The sequence below is a fragment of the Zonotrichia leucophrys genome, chromosome 4, assembly GCF_028769735.1.
Source record: "Zonotrichia leucophrys gambelii isolate GWCS_2022_RI chromosome 4, RI_Zleu_2.0, whole genome shotgun sequence".
In the NCBI taxonomy this organism is placed as follows: domain Eukaryota; kingdom Metazoa; phylum Chordata; class Aves; order Passeriformes; family Passerellidae; genus Zonotrichia; species Zonotrichia leucophrys.
In genome coordinates, this window is record NC_088173.1 from 68,533,065 (window position 1) to 68,545,288 (window position 12,224).

Consider the following 12,224-nt stretch of genomic DNA (forward strand, 5'->3'; position numbering starts at 1 on the left):
TTTCACCATTAAAAACATGGCAGGGTAATTTACATTCATGCTACTGAGCAGATTTTGAGAATGTATTTGGCATGTTCTTTCTAAAACCTTGGAAAATTCAGGATCTTTGGATTTGTTACTAGAATTTGGTATGCCTCTATATATTTATTTAAAGCAATGGAGTAACACAAACTTTTGATTATTTTGTATGTTTCTTCACTCTAAGACATGAAAAGTCTTCAAAATACACTGAAACAAAACCAAACAGGAGTTAGGAATGCATATTTCAAAGACTGCCATTGGATCTCACAAAATTAAATTAGCTGTCGAGCAAAGCTGAGTTCCTAAGATTACACATACACCACACACAAACCTCCTCCACCATATAAACTCTTCAGTAATGCCTTGAGAATTTTTAAGTTGGTTTAAAAAAAGAAGGTCAGGTTATTCTCTCTTTTTTTTTAAGAAGGCATGACTATCTTTTGTTATGCCTTTAAATATGTCCTTCTGAGCACTCCTGACCCATGACTATTTCTCTTAGACATTACATCAGTTGCAAATAAAACGTAATGAAACCATAAATATTGCAGGTAGTCAACAAACCATCGTCTTTAGGCTTGCAAAAATCACACTGACTTTTCTCTGAAATATGAGTCTTCAACCTGGTTTCTGCATTATTAATTCTGTCTATGAGCTAATGATCCAGAGGCCCTCTAATCTCCCTGTAAGATGCAATACACATGCAGGATTTCAATGCATTTTGTTCTGAGTTTTCCCTTCAGAATATGGGAATCATTGGTTGGACAGGGCTTGGAGCAATGTGGGATGGTGGAAGGTGTCCCTGCTCATGGCAGGGAATGGAGGGAGATGGTCTTTGAGGTCCTTTCCAGCCCAAGCTATTCTCCAATTTTATGATTCTATTTTTCTATGGAGTCAGTTCAAATGGTGTTCTATGGAATGGGAGAGGACTCAATAAAAGTCTTATTCAATTTCAAAATACCAGTACAAATTTCATAACTAACCTGTATTTCTAGAAATAATGTATCCAAAAGGCCAGTATGAAGTTTTTTTGTCTTTTCTGATTTTGCTTTAAAATACATTTGGAAATGAGTACAAGAAATGGATTAACAACTGGTTGTCTAATGCTGAGAACAGATTTTCTGTTCTAGGAAAAATTTCCAAGAGCAGCTCATCCACTTGTAAAAAGACTTTCCAGAAGACTGCCAGAAACAGCTTTTAACTTGTTCATCCTTGCTTTTAATAATTGATTTCATAAATTCCTCTCAATTCTCCACATGTCCTGCACTTTGGAAATCTAAAACGTGTTCACTGCCCCTCAAGGTGTTGCCATTGGTAAAAAGAAGGAAGGATTTTGCATCAGGAAGGTTATCCCAATGTATGACCAATGATTTCTCGACAGCATGGTGCTACCTGCATCCCCAGGTGAGACCTCACAACTTCCCAAACAACACAAATTATTCTGGAAAAGGACACAAAATATTGGTAAAACATGATGGGTTTAGGGCCATAACCAGTTTGGCTACAGGGGGATTTTTCACAGTCCTAAACAATCCTGCAATTCTGTCACTTCATCCAACCTCTTGGTAAGTCTGAGCAAATACACCACCAACCAACCAACCAACCAACCAACCAACCAACCAACCAGCCAACTGACCAGCCCCAGGTGAAACAGCTGCAGAAGCAACATCCATGGAAGAACAGAACCCCTCAGTCCGTATGAGTCTCAAAGCATGAATAAAATACTGCTTAGCACCAGAGTTAATCAAAAATAACCCTCACAGATGAACTATTAACGGTAGCAGAGGACACAGTAGACGTATTCAGGAGTGTGGATAAGCTGTGGCCCTCTCTGCCTCTAAGAGAATTGGAAATTAATTACAGTTTATTGCTGGTACCTCCAGAAATGCTTGGGAAGGTTGTGAGATCAACCTTTGTGGAGTGTCTCACTTAGCACTTCTGAAGGTGCAATTAATTGATTTCCAAACAAGTGTGACCAACTAAGACCTCCACGCTTGCTAATCATTGCACTCCACAGCTGCTTCCTCCATGATTTCCTAAGACATTTTTAGAGAAATAAATGAGCAAGGGTTAATCAAAACCCAAGGTTTAAATTTTCACTTTTCCTGCAAACCAGGAGTTCCACCAGCCTGGTAACATGACAGTAACACAGCAGCCTTTGCCTAGCCAGGATGTTGCATGATCTTCATGTGTTGATTAATCATAAAAGGATCATTTTCCTTCTTGTCTTTTTCCCATTACCCCTGGAACCAGTCACTCTGTCAAGAGTTTTGCCATCATGACCAGACATCAAAGCTATTTTCACAAATACTTTAGAAAGTCAATCCTTTTTTAGCTTATTCAAGTAGTCTATCAGTCATGGATGGAAAACAGAGTTACTTTTTCATACTCTGGATATGTTGTCCTAAAACCTGACATTTCTGCCCTGCTCTGACAATTCTGCACTTGGGTCTCTTCTGCCAGTGACCTTCTAGAGCTATGCACGACCACCTGCACGTGAAGGTGGTTGATGAGGATGGAATAACTGCAATGAGACAGAGAAATGTTTATCACCTTGTCAAAAACAAAAAGGTCATTTACATAAGAATGTCTGTGCTTTAAAGGGAGCCACAAATCCAATATGTGCCTGTCAGGTACTGTAAGAATTTAATGACATCTGGAGCCAGCAGGATTATTTTGGTCAAAATCTTGTATAATGTTACTCATTTTTATATCTACTAAAACAGACATGTTATAGAACCGGACTTCTTATCAGCTGAAATCCTAAATTTTATACAGAATGGGCAGCCAATAAATGTTCAGGATGACCAAGACAGAAATTCAAGAGAAATAACAGATGTAGTTTGCTTTACCTTAGGTCATATCTTTTTCCCCCCTTTTCTGCTTTTAAATGTTTCTTTTATGCAAAATGTCATGGTTCAGCACACTTGAAAATTAAAGAAAGACTACCAAAGATCAAGGTTTGAGTCCTTCCATTCATGAAAGGAAATTAAAATCATCACTAAAAGCATCACTTTTTATTATTCTGATATAAACCACTCAGAAAATGCCAAAAGGAAGAAGTACACTCAGTATTTAATAGGTTGTTATGCCTTTTCATATTTTGGTGGAGAATTTATGAAAAGATGTATGTATGAAGAGTTAGACATCAGCAGCCACATTCTGATCTCAGGCACTCTGTCCCAACCCCATCTGTCCTGGATTGCAAAATATCCAGGCAGAAACAGTAAAGGAATATCCAAGGGATTAGCAAAAATTAAATGATTCTGGGGCGAGTTAAGTTATATGGGAGATTTAATGGTTGGACTGGATCATCTTAAAGGTCTTTTCCAATCTTGATGATTCTATGATTAATCTGAACAAACTATTAAAAATGTGTAGAGCAAATACATTGAAATAAATTGAAATACATTGTTTTTCCTTTCCCGATTGAACAGTTCTGACCATTGCTGCCACTGCATTATACTTTTCATGACTACAAGAACAAGCTTCCCACCTAAACTTTCTAAAACTTTATTCATGTTGTTCTTCTGTAACCTACTTCACATTGATTTAATCAAGCTCCTTTAAACACACAGTTTGCCATTCTTAAAATGTTTTATAATAGCACATTTAATAAAGCTAATTTAAATCTGCTAATTTATAGAGACTTGCCAGAGGCTTTGAAACTTCAGAAAATGTGTAAACTTAACAGTTTGGCTGTGATAACAGCTCAGACAGTGGAAATTAAGCTCTTTGCATTACAATCATCTTCAAAGTGGATTCCTGGTTTGATTGCAAAAAGGGTACATTGCAAAAATGCAGTAGGACACCAATTTACAAAAGACATTTCAGATGCCCCAGTTCTTGAATTTGGTCACTTCTGTGCCTCAACATCAGAGCCTCAAACATACACTGAGGTCTCTCATCTTAAGACTACCTGGGTTCTTTTTTACAACCAAATTTTGGATAAGAGCAGAGTTTCCTCTTCAGCAGCCCTCGGTTAGAGCCCTGGGAGAGGGCACTTAGGGCCATTAATTCTGGGTCCCTAATTCTGCTTGTCACTCTTCCAGCTGCTGCTATACAGGTTTGCTACTGTCTGCTCTAATTCCTGCCTTTGAAAACCAAATGATAATGGATTATATGCCAGAGTGGGAACAGGCACATTGGTTGGGATCCAAGCTGTATCCCAGGTGATAACAAGGAGAAGCAGTGAAAAAAAAAAATAAAAATATTCAGCTCTTCAGTGATGTATCAGGGAGCTTCATCTCTACTAGAAGAAGTCTTTATACATAGCATTTAAATGGTAACTAAGTGATCCTTATCATCATCTGATTTGCAGAAAATGGTAGCTTTCCTTGAAGATATAATTGAAATTTTCAGGGCAGCTGTTGCAGACCTCTCTCTAAATTTTTACATGGGAGAAGGCATTAAGGCTTCACCCAAAAAAAGACTTGTAGGGTTGCAGATTTTTAAGGGACACAACCTCATTGCTTTGAAGCTTTTTTCAGTATCTGTTAAGTTCAAGTCATCCTTTAATTTTTTTTCTCCCTGCTAATTGCACCAAAATATTCATCAAGGCAATCTGGAATATATTCTTGGGTGGGTTTTTTTAGTCTCTCCTGCTCCAATGCTTTTTCTGTCGGTTCTGTCACTGCTTTCCCTCCTGCTTTTGTGTACCGAGAAACAGAATTAAGGTGTACTGCAACCAGTGGACACTTGCATAAACAGCCTGCTTTGAATAAAACTGCATGATCTGGGGAGAGGAAAACCACCTTCAGCTCTCCTGCCCAAATGCTAAAACATAGATGAGGTTCATTTACTATTAAAGCATCACATTTTTGCTTTGAGACCACTTTGAAATGTTGTGAAGAGCAGAAAAATGTAAATAAACCGAACAGGGAGCATAAAAGCACATTGATCCCCAGGTTCTGAAACCACAATTTAAATGGTTTATATTTGTAATTTATTTAAGACTGTTTCTGGCAAATCCATTAGTAATCAATCTCCTTCACACATTTTTATTTTTATGCACAAGAGCTTTAAGTTTGCCAGGACTTCTGCAAAGCAACTTTTACTGCATCAAATTACTGCATTCCTTGATCTCTCCCAGCACACACTCACAGCAGCCACACTCACACACAATGTTCAGCTCTGCAACAGACACCACCAAAACAAGGAATTGCTTTTAAATTAACACAGCTGTGAAAAAAGAAAGCAAACACAGTGGTTTTGCCCTGTCCCTCCAGCATTCTGCATCCGATGTCCACTTAAAAATCAGCACGATCCTCTGCAATGCTTGCATCCTAAAATCCGTGTGGAACTTCTTCACTGGGTATTGATGCAGAATTGGGAGCTGTCAGCTCCGATCGCTCTCACCAGCACAGGGGCTTGAGATTCTATTTCACAATAGGAAAAGATGGCCAGCGTTTTCCTGACAGAAATACCGTGCATTTTTCAGTCAGTAAAAATTACAGAGCTCATTGATGATGCCTTTCCCATAGAGAACGAGGACTGAAAATTACCCAGCAAAGATTTTTTTTTTTCTTGGAACACGGAACAAAAATCAGCACGATCTGCTAAACTTATTAACTAACGGGGTTTGAAACCCTCTCTTTGCATGCTGCTGACACACTCACAGCCACCTATGCATTGATCTTATTCAAAAAGCACAGTAATCTTTATGCTGCTAGAATTTGAGTTCTGTGTGCCGTAGCATACACCGCAAAGAAAAAGGAAAAAAAACAAAAAAAAGCCTTTAGGAAAGGCATGTGCTGAACACACAAAATATGCAGGATGGAAAAAGACCAAATGTAATTAAAGCTTATATGAAATGAGACATTCCTATTTGCAGAGCTCTGGCTGCATTTCTATGAGAAAGAATGCACAGAATTTCAAATCATGCTCTATTTAGACAATGTCAGAAGAAAAAAAAACACATTTCCCCCACACACACCCCTCAATCCCCCACCCAAAGACCAAAAGGCAAATCTCATCATCAGAATTAGAGAGAAAAAGCAATCCAAAAAGACTGGTTTACATATTCCTTCCCAAACCAAGTAATCGAGTCTCTCCCTCTCCCGGCTAATAGCTTATAAATTCAGACTTTAAACAAAAGCATCCGAGGGAAAAAAAACAAGAAGAAAGAATCCTAATTCTCAAGCTTCCTACTTAGCACTGCCTCGCTTTTGATGATTTGTGCGGCTGTGTGTGCGTGCCTGTTTGAGAAATGGCGAGATAGGCTTAAAGTATTTTCCATTTCATCAAAGAGCATATATTACTTTCCTGGTTCGCTCCGATGTTGGTTTTATGCCCACCCCTTTTCAATCTGCCCATGTCTGAGATGCACAGTGCAGGCGTACAATCATGAGCAGCTTACGACACTCAGTGAACACTGGGTGCCTCTGCATGCTCTAGCAACATACTGCTCAGCTGAAGGGAAGGGATTCTTGCTGTCTCTCTCTGCTCTAGGCATCACCTAACAAGCAAAGCGAACAAAGAATGGGAAATAAAGCGACCCTTAGCCGGTCTGTGAATGAATGGTAACCTCTCTCTGGAGTAAAGGTTGTGCCGGTCCATGCTCGTTGCAAATGATGGACATTAAACAGATTGACAAATCCTGTGGAGTCGTTAGTAAAGAGTTTGGAGTTTTTTTCACGCCACAGTGTTAACTGCAGTGGAAAGGACAGAGGGAGAAGGAGAAGATCAAGCTCATGTACATAGTTCTGAAACTTGCAGGTCCTAGGAGGCAGCTCAAAAGCTAGCTGGACAAGCCTTTCGCTCGTTGAGCAGAAGCGAAGTGAGACATTGTGAGCTTGCCAGCCTTGCACAACATTGAAAGGGACTGAATTTGTAGCACAGAGGGGTCTTTTTTAGCTCTGCATATAATTAGTCCAAACACAAAGGAAGCAACTGAATGGAGGTTGTCACTCTCTGGAAAAGGGTGGGTAAGACACTTTTTAATTAAATTCTTTCATGAAGAAAGATTTTTTTTTTTCCTTTGCTGCAGCATTTAAAATGAACAAAATCACTATCATTTTACCTTTGAATGTCTGTGAACTTTAATGCTGCACAGCTCCTGCATGCTATAAAGTGAAATATTTGCCTCTGTGTTTGTTCTGTTTGCTGTTTTGCTTTGGTTTTCGGGCTTTGTTTCGTTGGTTTGCCTTTTTTTTTTTTTTCTCTCTCTCCCTTAAATAAAATATGATGTAGAATTTGAAAAGACTCAATGGACATTCTCAAGCCTATTTGGAAATATTCTTGCTAATGGATTTCCTTCTTATTGGTCTCTGTTTAAACTGGCTGCTGAGGAAGCCCCCGGGGTTGATATTGTGTACGCTGGGTATCTTTTCTAAAATGCTTCCAGCTGTGAATAGTGGGTGTCCACAGCTCTGTCGGTGTGAGGGCAGGCTTTTGTACTGTGAATCACTGAATCTCACAGAGATGCCTCGCAACCTGTCGGGCATGATGGGCTTGTCTCTGCGGTACAACAGCCTTTCAGAGCTGCATGATGGACAGTTCACAGGGTTAATGCAGCTCACGTGGCTCTATCTGGATCACAATCACATTTGCTCAGTGGAGGGGAATGCCTTTCAAAAATTGCGGCGAGTTAAAGAGCTCACCCTGAGTTCCAACAAAATAACCCAACTGCCCAACACCACTTTCCGCCCCATGCCAAACTTGCGCAGTGTGGATTTATCGTACAACAACCTGCAGTCTTTGGAGCCTGACCTGTTCCACGGGCTGAGAAAACTGACAACTTTGCACATGCGGTCGAACGCCATCAAGTTCGTGCCGGTGAGAATTTTTCAGGACTGTCGCAGCCTGAAGTTTCTAGACATAGGATACAATCAGTTAAAGAGCCTGGCTCGAAACTCTTTTGCTGGCTTGTTCAAACTCACTGAGCTGCACCTCGAGCACAATGACTTGGTGAAAGTGAATTTAGCCCATTTTCCCAGGCTCATCTCCCTGCACTCCCTCTGCTTGCGAAGGAATAAAGTTACCATCGTAGTAAACACTTTGGACTGGATATGGCAACTCGAAAAGATGGATCTCTCCGGCAACGAAATCGAATACATCGAACCTCACGTTTTCGAAAGTGTACCTCATCTCAAATCCCTGCAGCTGGACTCCAACCGGCTGACCTACATCGACTCCCGAGTCCTCGACTCCTGGAAGTCCCTCACGAGCATCAGCCTCTCCGCCAACGCCTGGGACTGCAGCCGGAACGTCTGCGCCCTGGCCTCCTGGCTCAGCAACTTCCAGGGTCGCTACGACAGCAACCTGCTCTGTGCCACCCCCGAGTACGCCCAGGGAGAGGATGTTTTGGACGCCGTGTACGCCTTCCACTTGTGCGAGGACGCCGACCCCACGAGCGTCAACACCTTCTCCCCGGTGACCAACAACAGCGAGCAGACGCTGGGCTATGGCTCGGCCACCGCCACCTACGACGCGCCCGACGGCGACGAGGACCGGACCACGTACGCCGTCACCATCACCATGCCCGGCGAGAACTCCGAGAACGCCGTGCAGATTCACAAGGTGGTGACGGGCACCATGGCACTGATTTTTTCCTTCCTCATCGTGGTTTTGGTGTTGTACGTCTCCTGGAAGTGCTTCCCGGCCGGCTTAAGGCAACTAAGACAGTGCTTTGTCACACAGCGCAGGAAGCAGAAGCAGAAACAGACCATGCACCAAATGGCTGCCATGTCAGCCCAGGAGTATTATGTTGATTACAAACCCAACCACATTGAGGGAGCCCTGGTGATCATTAATGAGTACGGATCTTGCTCCTGTCACCAGCAGCCAGCGAGGGAATGCGAGGTGTGATTTTCCTTTGGGATTTAAACAGTGTGCAACCAAATAACAGCGTGCAGGCAGACAGTGGCACGGGGTGGGAGGGGGGGTGCTGGGCTTTGCTGGTGATTTCTGACGTGCACCCCTGCCCAAATTAAGAGGGGCTGTCCAAAAGACTTGATATTTTAGCTTTATCGTGTCTTAAAAACCTTCAGGACAGCCAATCTTAAGGTTTCATATGCTAATACTCCCTTTGAAGATCTGTCAATATTCAGGAATCTGAGAGTGTAAAAAAAAAAGGTACCAATTATTGATCTTTTGTAAACTAAGAAAACTGTTTAAAATAAAAAAAAATAGCATTTACAGTTTTTACAGACTGGTGTATATTACATGAATGGTTCCCTGTATACAAAATGCAACAGTTTAACCTCTCTCTTCATGCTGAGTGTTGAAATGAAAAGTAGAGGAGCAAAGAAGCCACGCAAAATAGAAAGCTTAAAATGACCCAGGTGGCTTCCCATTGTAATTAGCACACATTCACGTACATCATGTTGCTGAAGATATGAAGCATGACACTGGAATTCTATTTTTGTTAATGTGCTACCTGTAACTGGATGTCAGTACAACAAGGAGCCAGAGCACCTCAGAAAGGCTGAAGTTTTGACTGTGTCACTAGGACAGGATTTCTGAGGATTTTTAAGTACAGCTCTCTTGTTAGTTGCTGTAAGGTCCATAAAATCTGCATTATAACCCCTAAAAGTATTTTGTATCAAAACTGATGATATTGTGAGGACTTTCTAACAAAAAACAACCAACAAAACCCCAACAAGTGAAACACTGCCAAAATGTGCTCATCCGAATTTTCTTTAATATTAAAAACCAACCAAAAAAAATGCTAAATTTAAAGGTTTTTACTTGCATTTGCCACTTTTATGCTTGTTTTGAGCTATGCCAAGAGCAAATACCCCCTCATTTTGTGCTCTGTGGTGCCATGGTGAAGAGCAAAAGCAATTATTTGGGTCTCAGTGGTGAAACTCAAGAGCAAAACCACTGTCAGGGTAGGACAGGGAGTTTTCAGAGCACCCTTCTGGGTCCTGGAGTGAAGTGCTGGCAAAGCCCAGCTCGTGTCCCTCCCTTCCCCTAACAAAACAACCCCAAAACCTCTGCAGAGGCTGGAGGCAGATGCACCCTCCTCACCAAGGACTGAAAAATGGCATTGATGGATTGAAGCAGTGATTTCATGATGTAGAATCCCACAGCTGTTTTATCTGACTGCCCTTAAATAAAGGCTTCCTTTCCTTGTATTTTGGATTTTTCATTCCAGAATGTGAACAAGCAAACGATTGATCTTTTCAGCAGCTCCTCTCGCACTAATTGACGATGAGGGAGTTTTATAACATCAGGCAGAGCATCTTGAAATTTTCTTCCTACAGCATTACATGTGAATAAAATGTGATGGATAATGAACTGGGTGGCATTTCTATGCTTTGTACATGTTTCTCTATCCTCAGGTTACCACCAAGAGAGGAGCAATTCCAAAATTTTAAATGTGTTTTAATGTAACACAGGTTTGGTTTTTTTTCCTTTTTCATTGCATTAAAGTGCTGTCTACTCTTACAAGGGTACAGCAGGCTTATAAAGCAGAAAAACAGGCACAGAAGAAATATTTTGTTTTCTTGTACAGCAGGTTTTAGCCATTAATTTTAAATGTAAAGAGTGGATTTTATGTTTCTTTTCTGACTGAAACTATTTTTAAGGAGTCAGAACTTATTTTCCTCTATTTGGTACATTTCATAGCATGTATTATAAAACATGAAAATAACCTCTTAATGAAAATTTTTACTCAGTGAGACTATAATATAATCTGTGAAAGCAATGAGATTATGTACTGGGAGAGGACAGTGTCACAGAAAATTTAATGAAAATCAACTGCTTATTTTTTTCCTAAAGCCACTGCAAATTCACCCCCAGCTTTCAAACAAGCAAGCACTGTTAAACCCAGGCTTTTCTCTCTTTAAACAAATGCACATTTCTCTCTCTGTGCCTCGAGCCCACAAGGGCCTGATCTATCCTGAAACTCCCAAGTGACCTGAGGGGTTGAGTGTGCACGTACAAACCCAACAGGAGGGGCAGAGGGAAGGTACAGAACCCCTCCTCTCTTTGGGTTCCTGACCATGCTTGAAGCAAAAGTGCTTTATGCCATGCTAACTGTGGGCCCAGCTATATTTATTTTCCCCATTAAACCTTTCTCTGAAATCAATAGGGAATTTAAGTGTGGAAAAATTGGCTCTCTAACTTTGGACTGGGCTGTGTGTTCCCCAAGCCCCCAGGCAGCACTTGAGTACAGCCACTTGCCAGGAAGCTTCCAAAATCAATCAAAGTCATTAAAATACTGTCTGAATATGGTAAAACAAAATATGAACTGCCTTTATTTTGATGATGACCCCTTGCTGCTATCAGGAAATGTGATGGTGCAGTCATGGTTTGGCCCCTGTGAACCTTAGACAAGCCTGGTACCAACAAACAATCATCCCGTGGTTGTATTTCTGTGTATTTTTAGCATTTTTGTGGGTTGTATTTGAAACACACGAGTGACTGCACCCCTCTGGAGTCATCCCTGCTGTTTATTGGTGTTAGCAACCTCCAGCTACGTTTGCAAAGATTTGAGCAATTCAGCTTTTGGAATTTATTCACCTCTGTGCTCCATGCATCTGGCACTGACAGCCAAGTAAATGGAACAGAGAATTTTCCTTTGAAGGTGCAGTGAAGGCTTCTTGAGTGAGAGCTGATTTGGGCTTTGCCTGTTGCCACTTCTCCTGGAGAGAGGGGATGGCCACCAAAGGCTTGGCACCCTGAGCAGGATGATGGATGGATGGATCCCTCCATGGAGAGCACAGCACTTATTAAAGGATGCATTTCAAAATCCTCCTGCAGAAATCTTCTCTAGAAGGGTAATCCCTTCTGGAGACAAGCTCCTGGTGATCCCCAGAGGATTTCTGGAGATCTCGACACCCTCTGAATATTTGTTGGAGAAAAGAGGGTGTCACTGCTGTTACGTGGCATGAAGACACTCCACAGGGTGCCCACATCCAGGCTGAAAATTTACATGAAATATGTGTGGGTAATAAAGAAATAAAAGAGCCTGTATGTCATTTCAATCCAGCTATTGCAAATCCAGTTATTCATCCTGCTCCAGGCTACTTGCATTGGTGTATATGAGAGTTATTATATTTGTACTGCATTTGGAGCAACTGCAGGGACAGATTTTCCCCAATTCTTTCTTCCAAATTTCATGTTCAACAACTGCCCAGAGATAAGTTATTCCCTCTCTTTTGATGCCCTTATTTGGCCTATTAAATGGCTCCAAAATCAAAAGGACAAAAAAAAAGAAAAAAAGGATGCTTTTGGGGTGAGTTGTGAACAGTGTTTTG

The 12,224-nt window shown here is 41.2% G+C and overlaps 2 protein-coding genes across 5 annotated transcripts in view; one reads left to right on the forward strand and one right to left on the reverse strand.

Moving 5' to 3' along the window:
- The window catches only part of CTNNA2 (catenin alpha 2), a 168,281-nt gene extending 160,064 nt beyond the window's left edge, over window positions 1–8,217 (reverse strand). For 2 of the 4 annotated variants that reach the window (XM_064712005.1, XM_064712002.1), the window contains exon 1: window positions 8,102–8,217. The gene's annotated coding sequence lies outside the window, so the exon portion shown is untranslated. Of the gene's footprint in view, window positions 1–6,278; window positions 6,360–8,101 lie in introns of those variants that run through there. The other 2 variants (XM_064712006.1, XM_064712003.1) reach the window with 2 other exon arrangements.
- LRRTM1 (leucine rich repeat transmembrane neuronal 1) lies at window positions 6,417–10,097 on the forward strand. The gene has a single exon (XM_064712007.1). It carries the CDS (start codon window positions 7,264–7,266, stop codon window positions 8,824–8,826), a length of 1,563 nt encoding a protein of 520 aa, XP_064568077.1. The 5' UTR covers window positions 6,417–7,263; the 3' UTR covers window positions 8,827–10,097.
- Window positions 10,098–12,224: the final 2,127 nt, after the last annotated feature.

Bases quoted from the DNA above. Each gene is read 5' to 3' on its own strand.
- LRRTM1 (XM_064712007.1), top strand. From the start codon at position 7,264: ATGGATTTCCTTCTTATTGGTCTCTGTTTAAACTGGCTGCTGAGGAAG.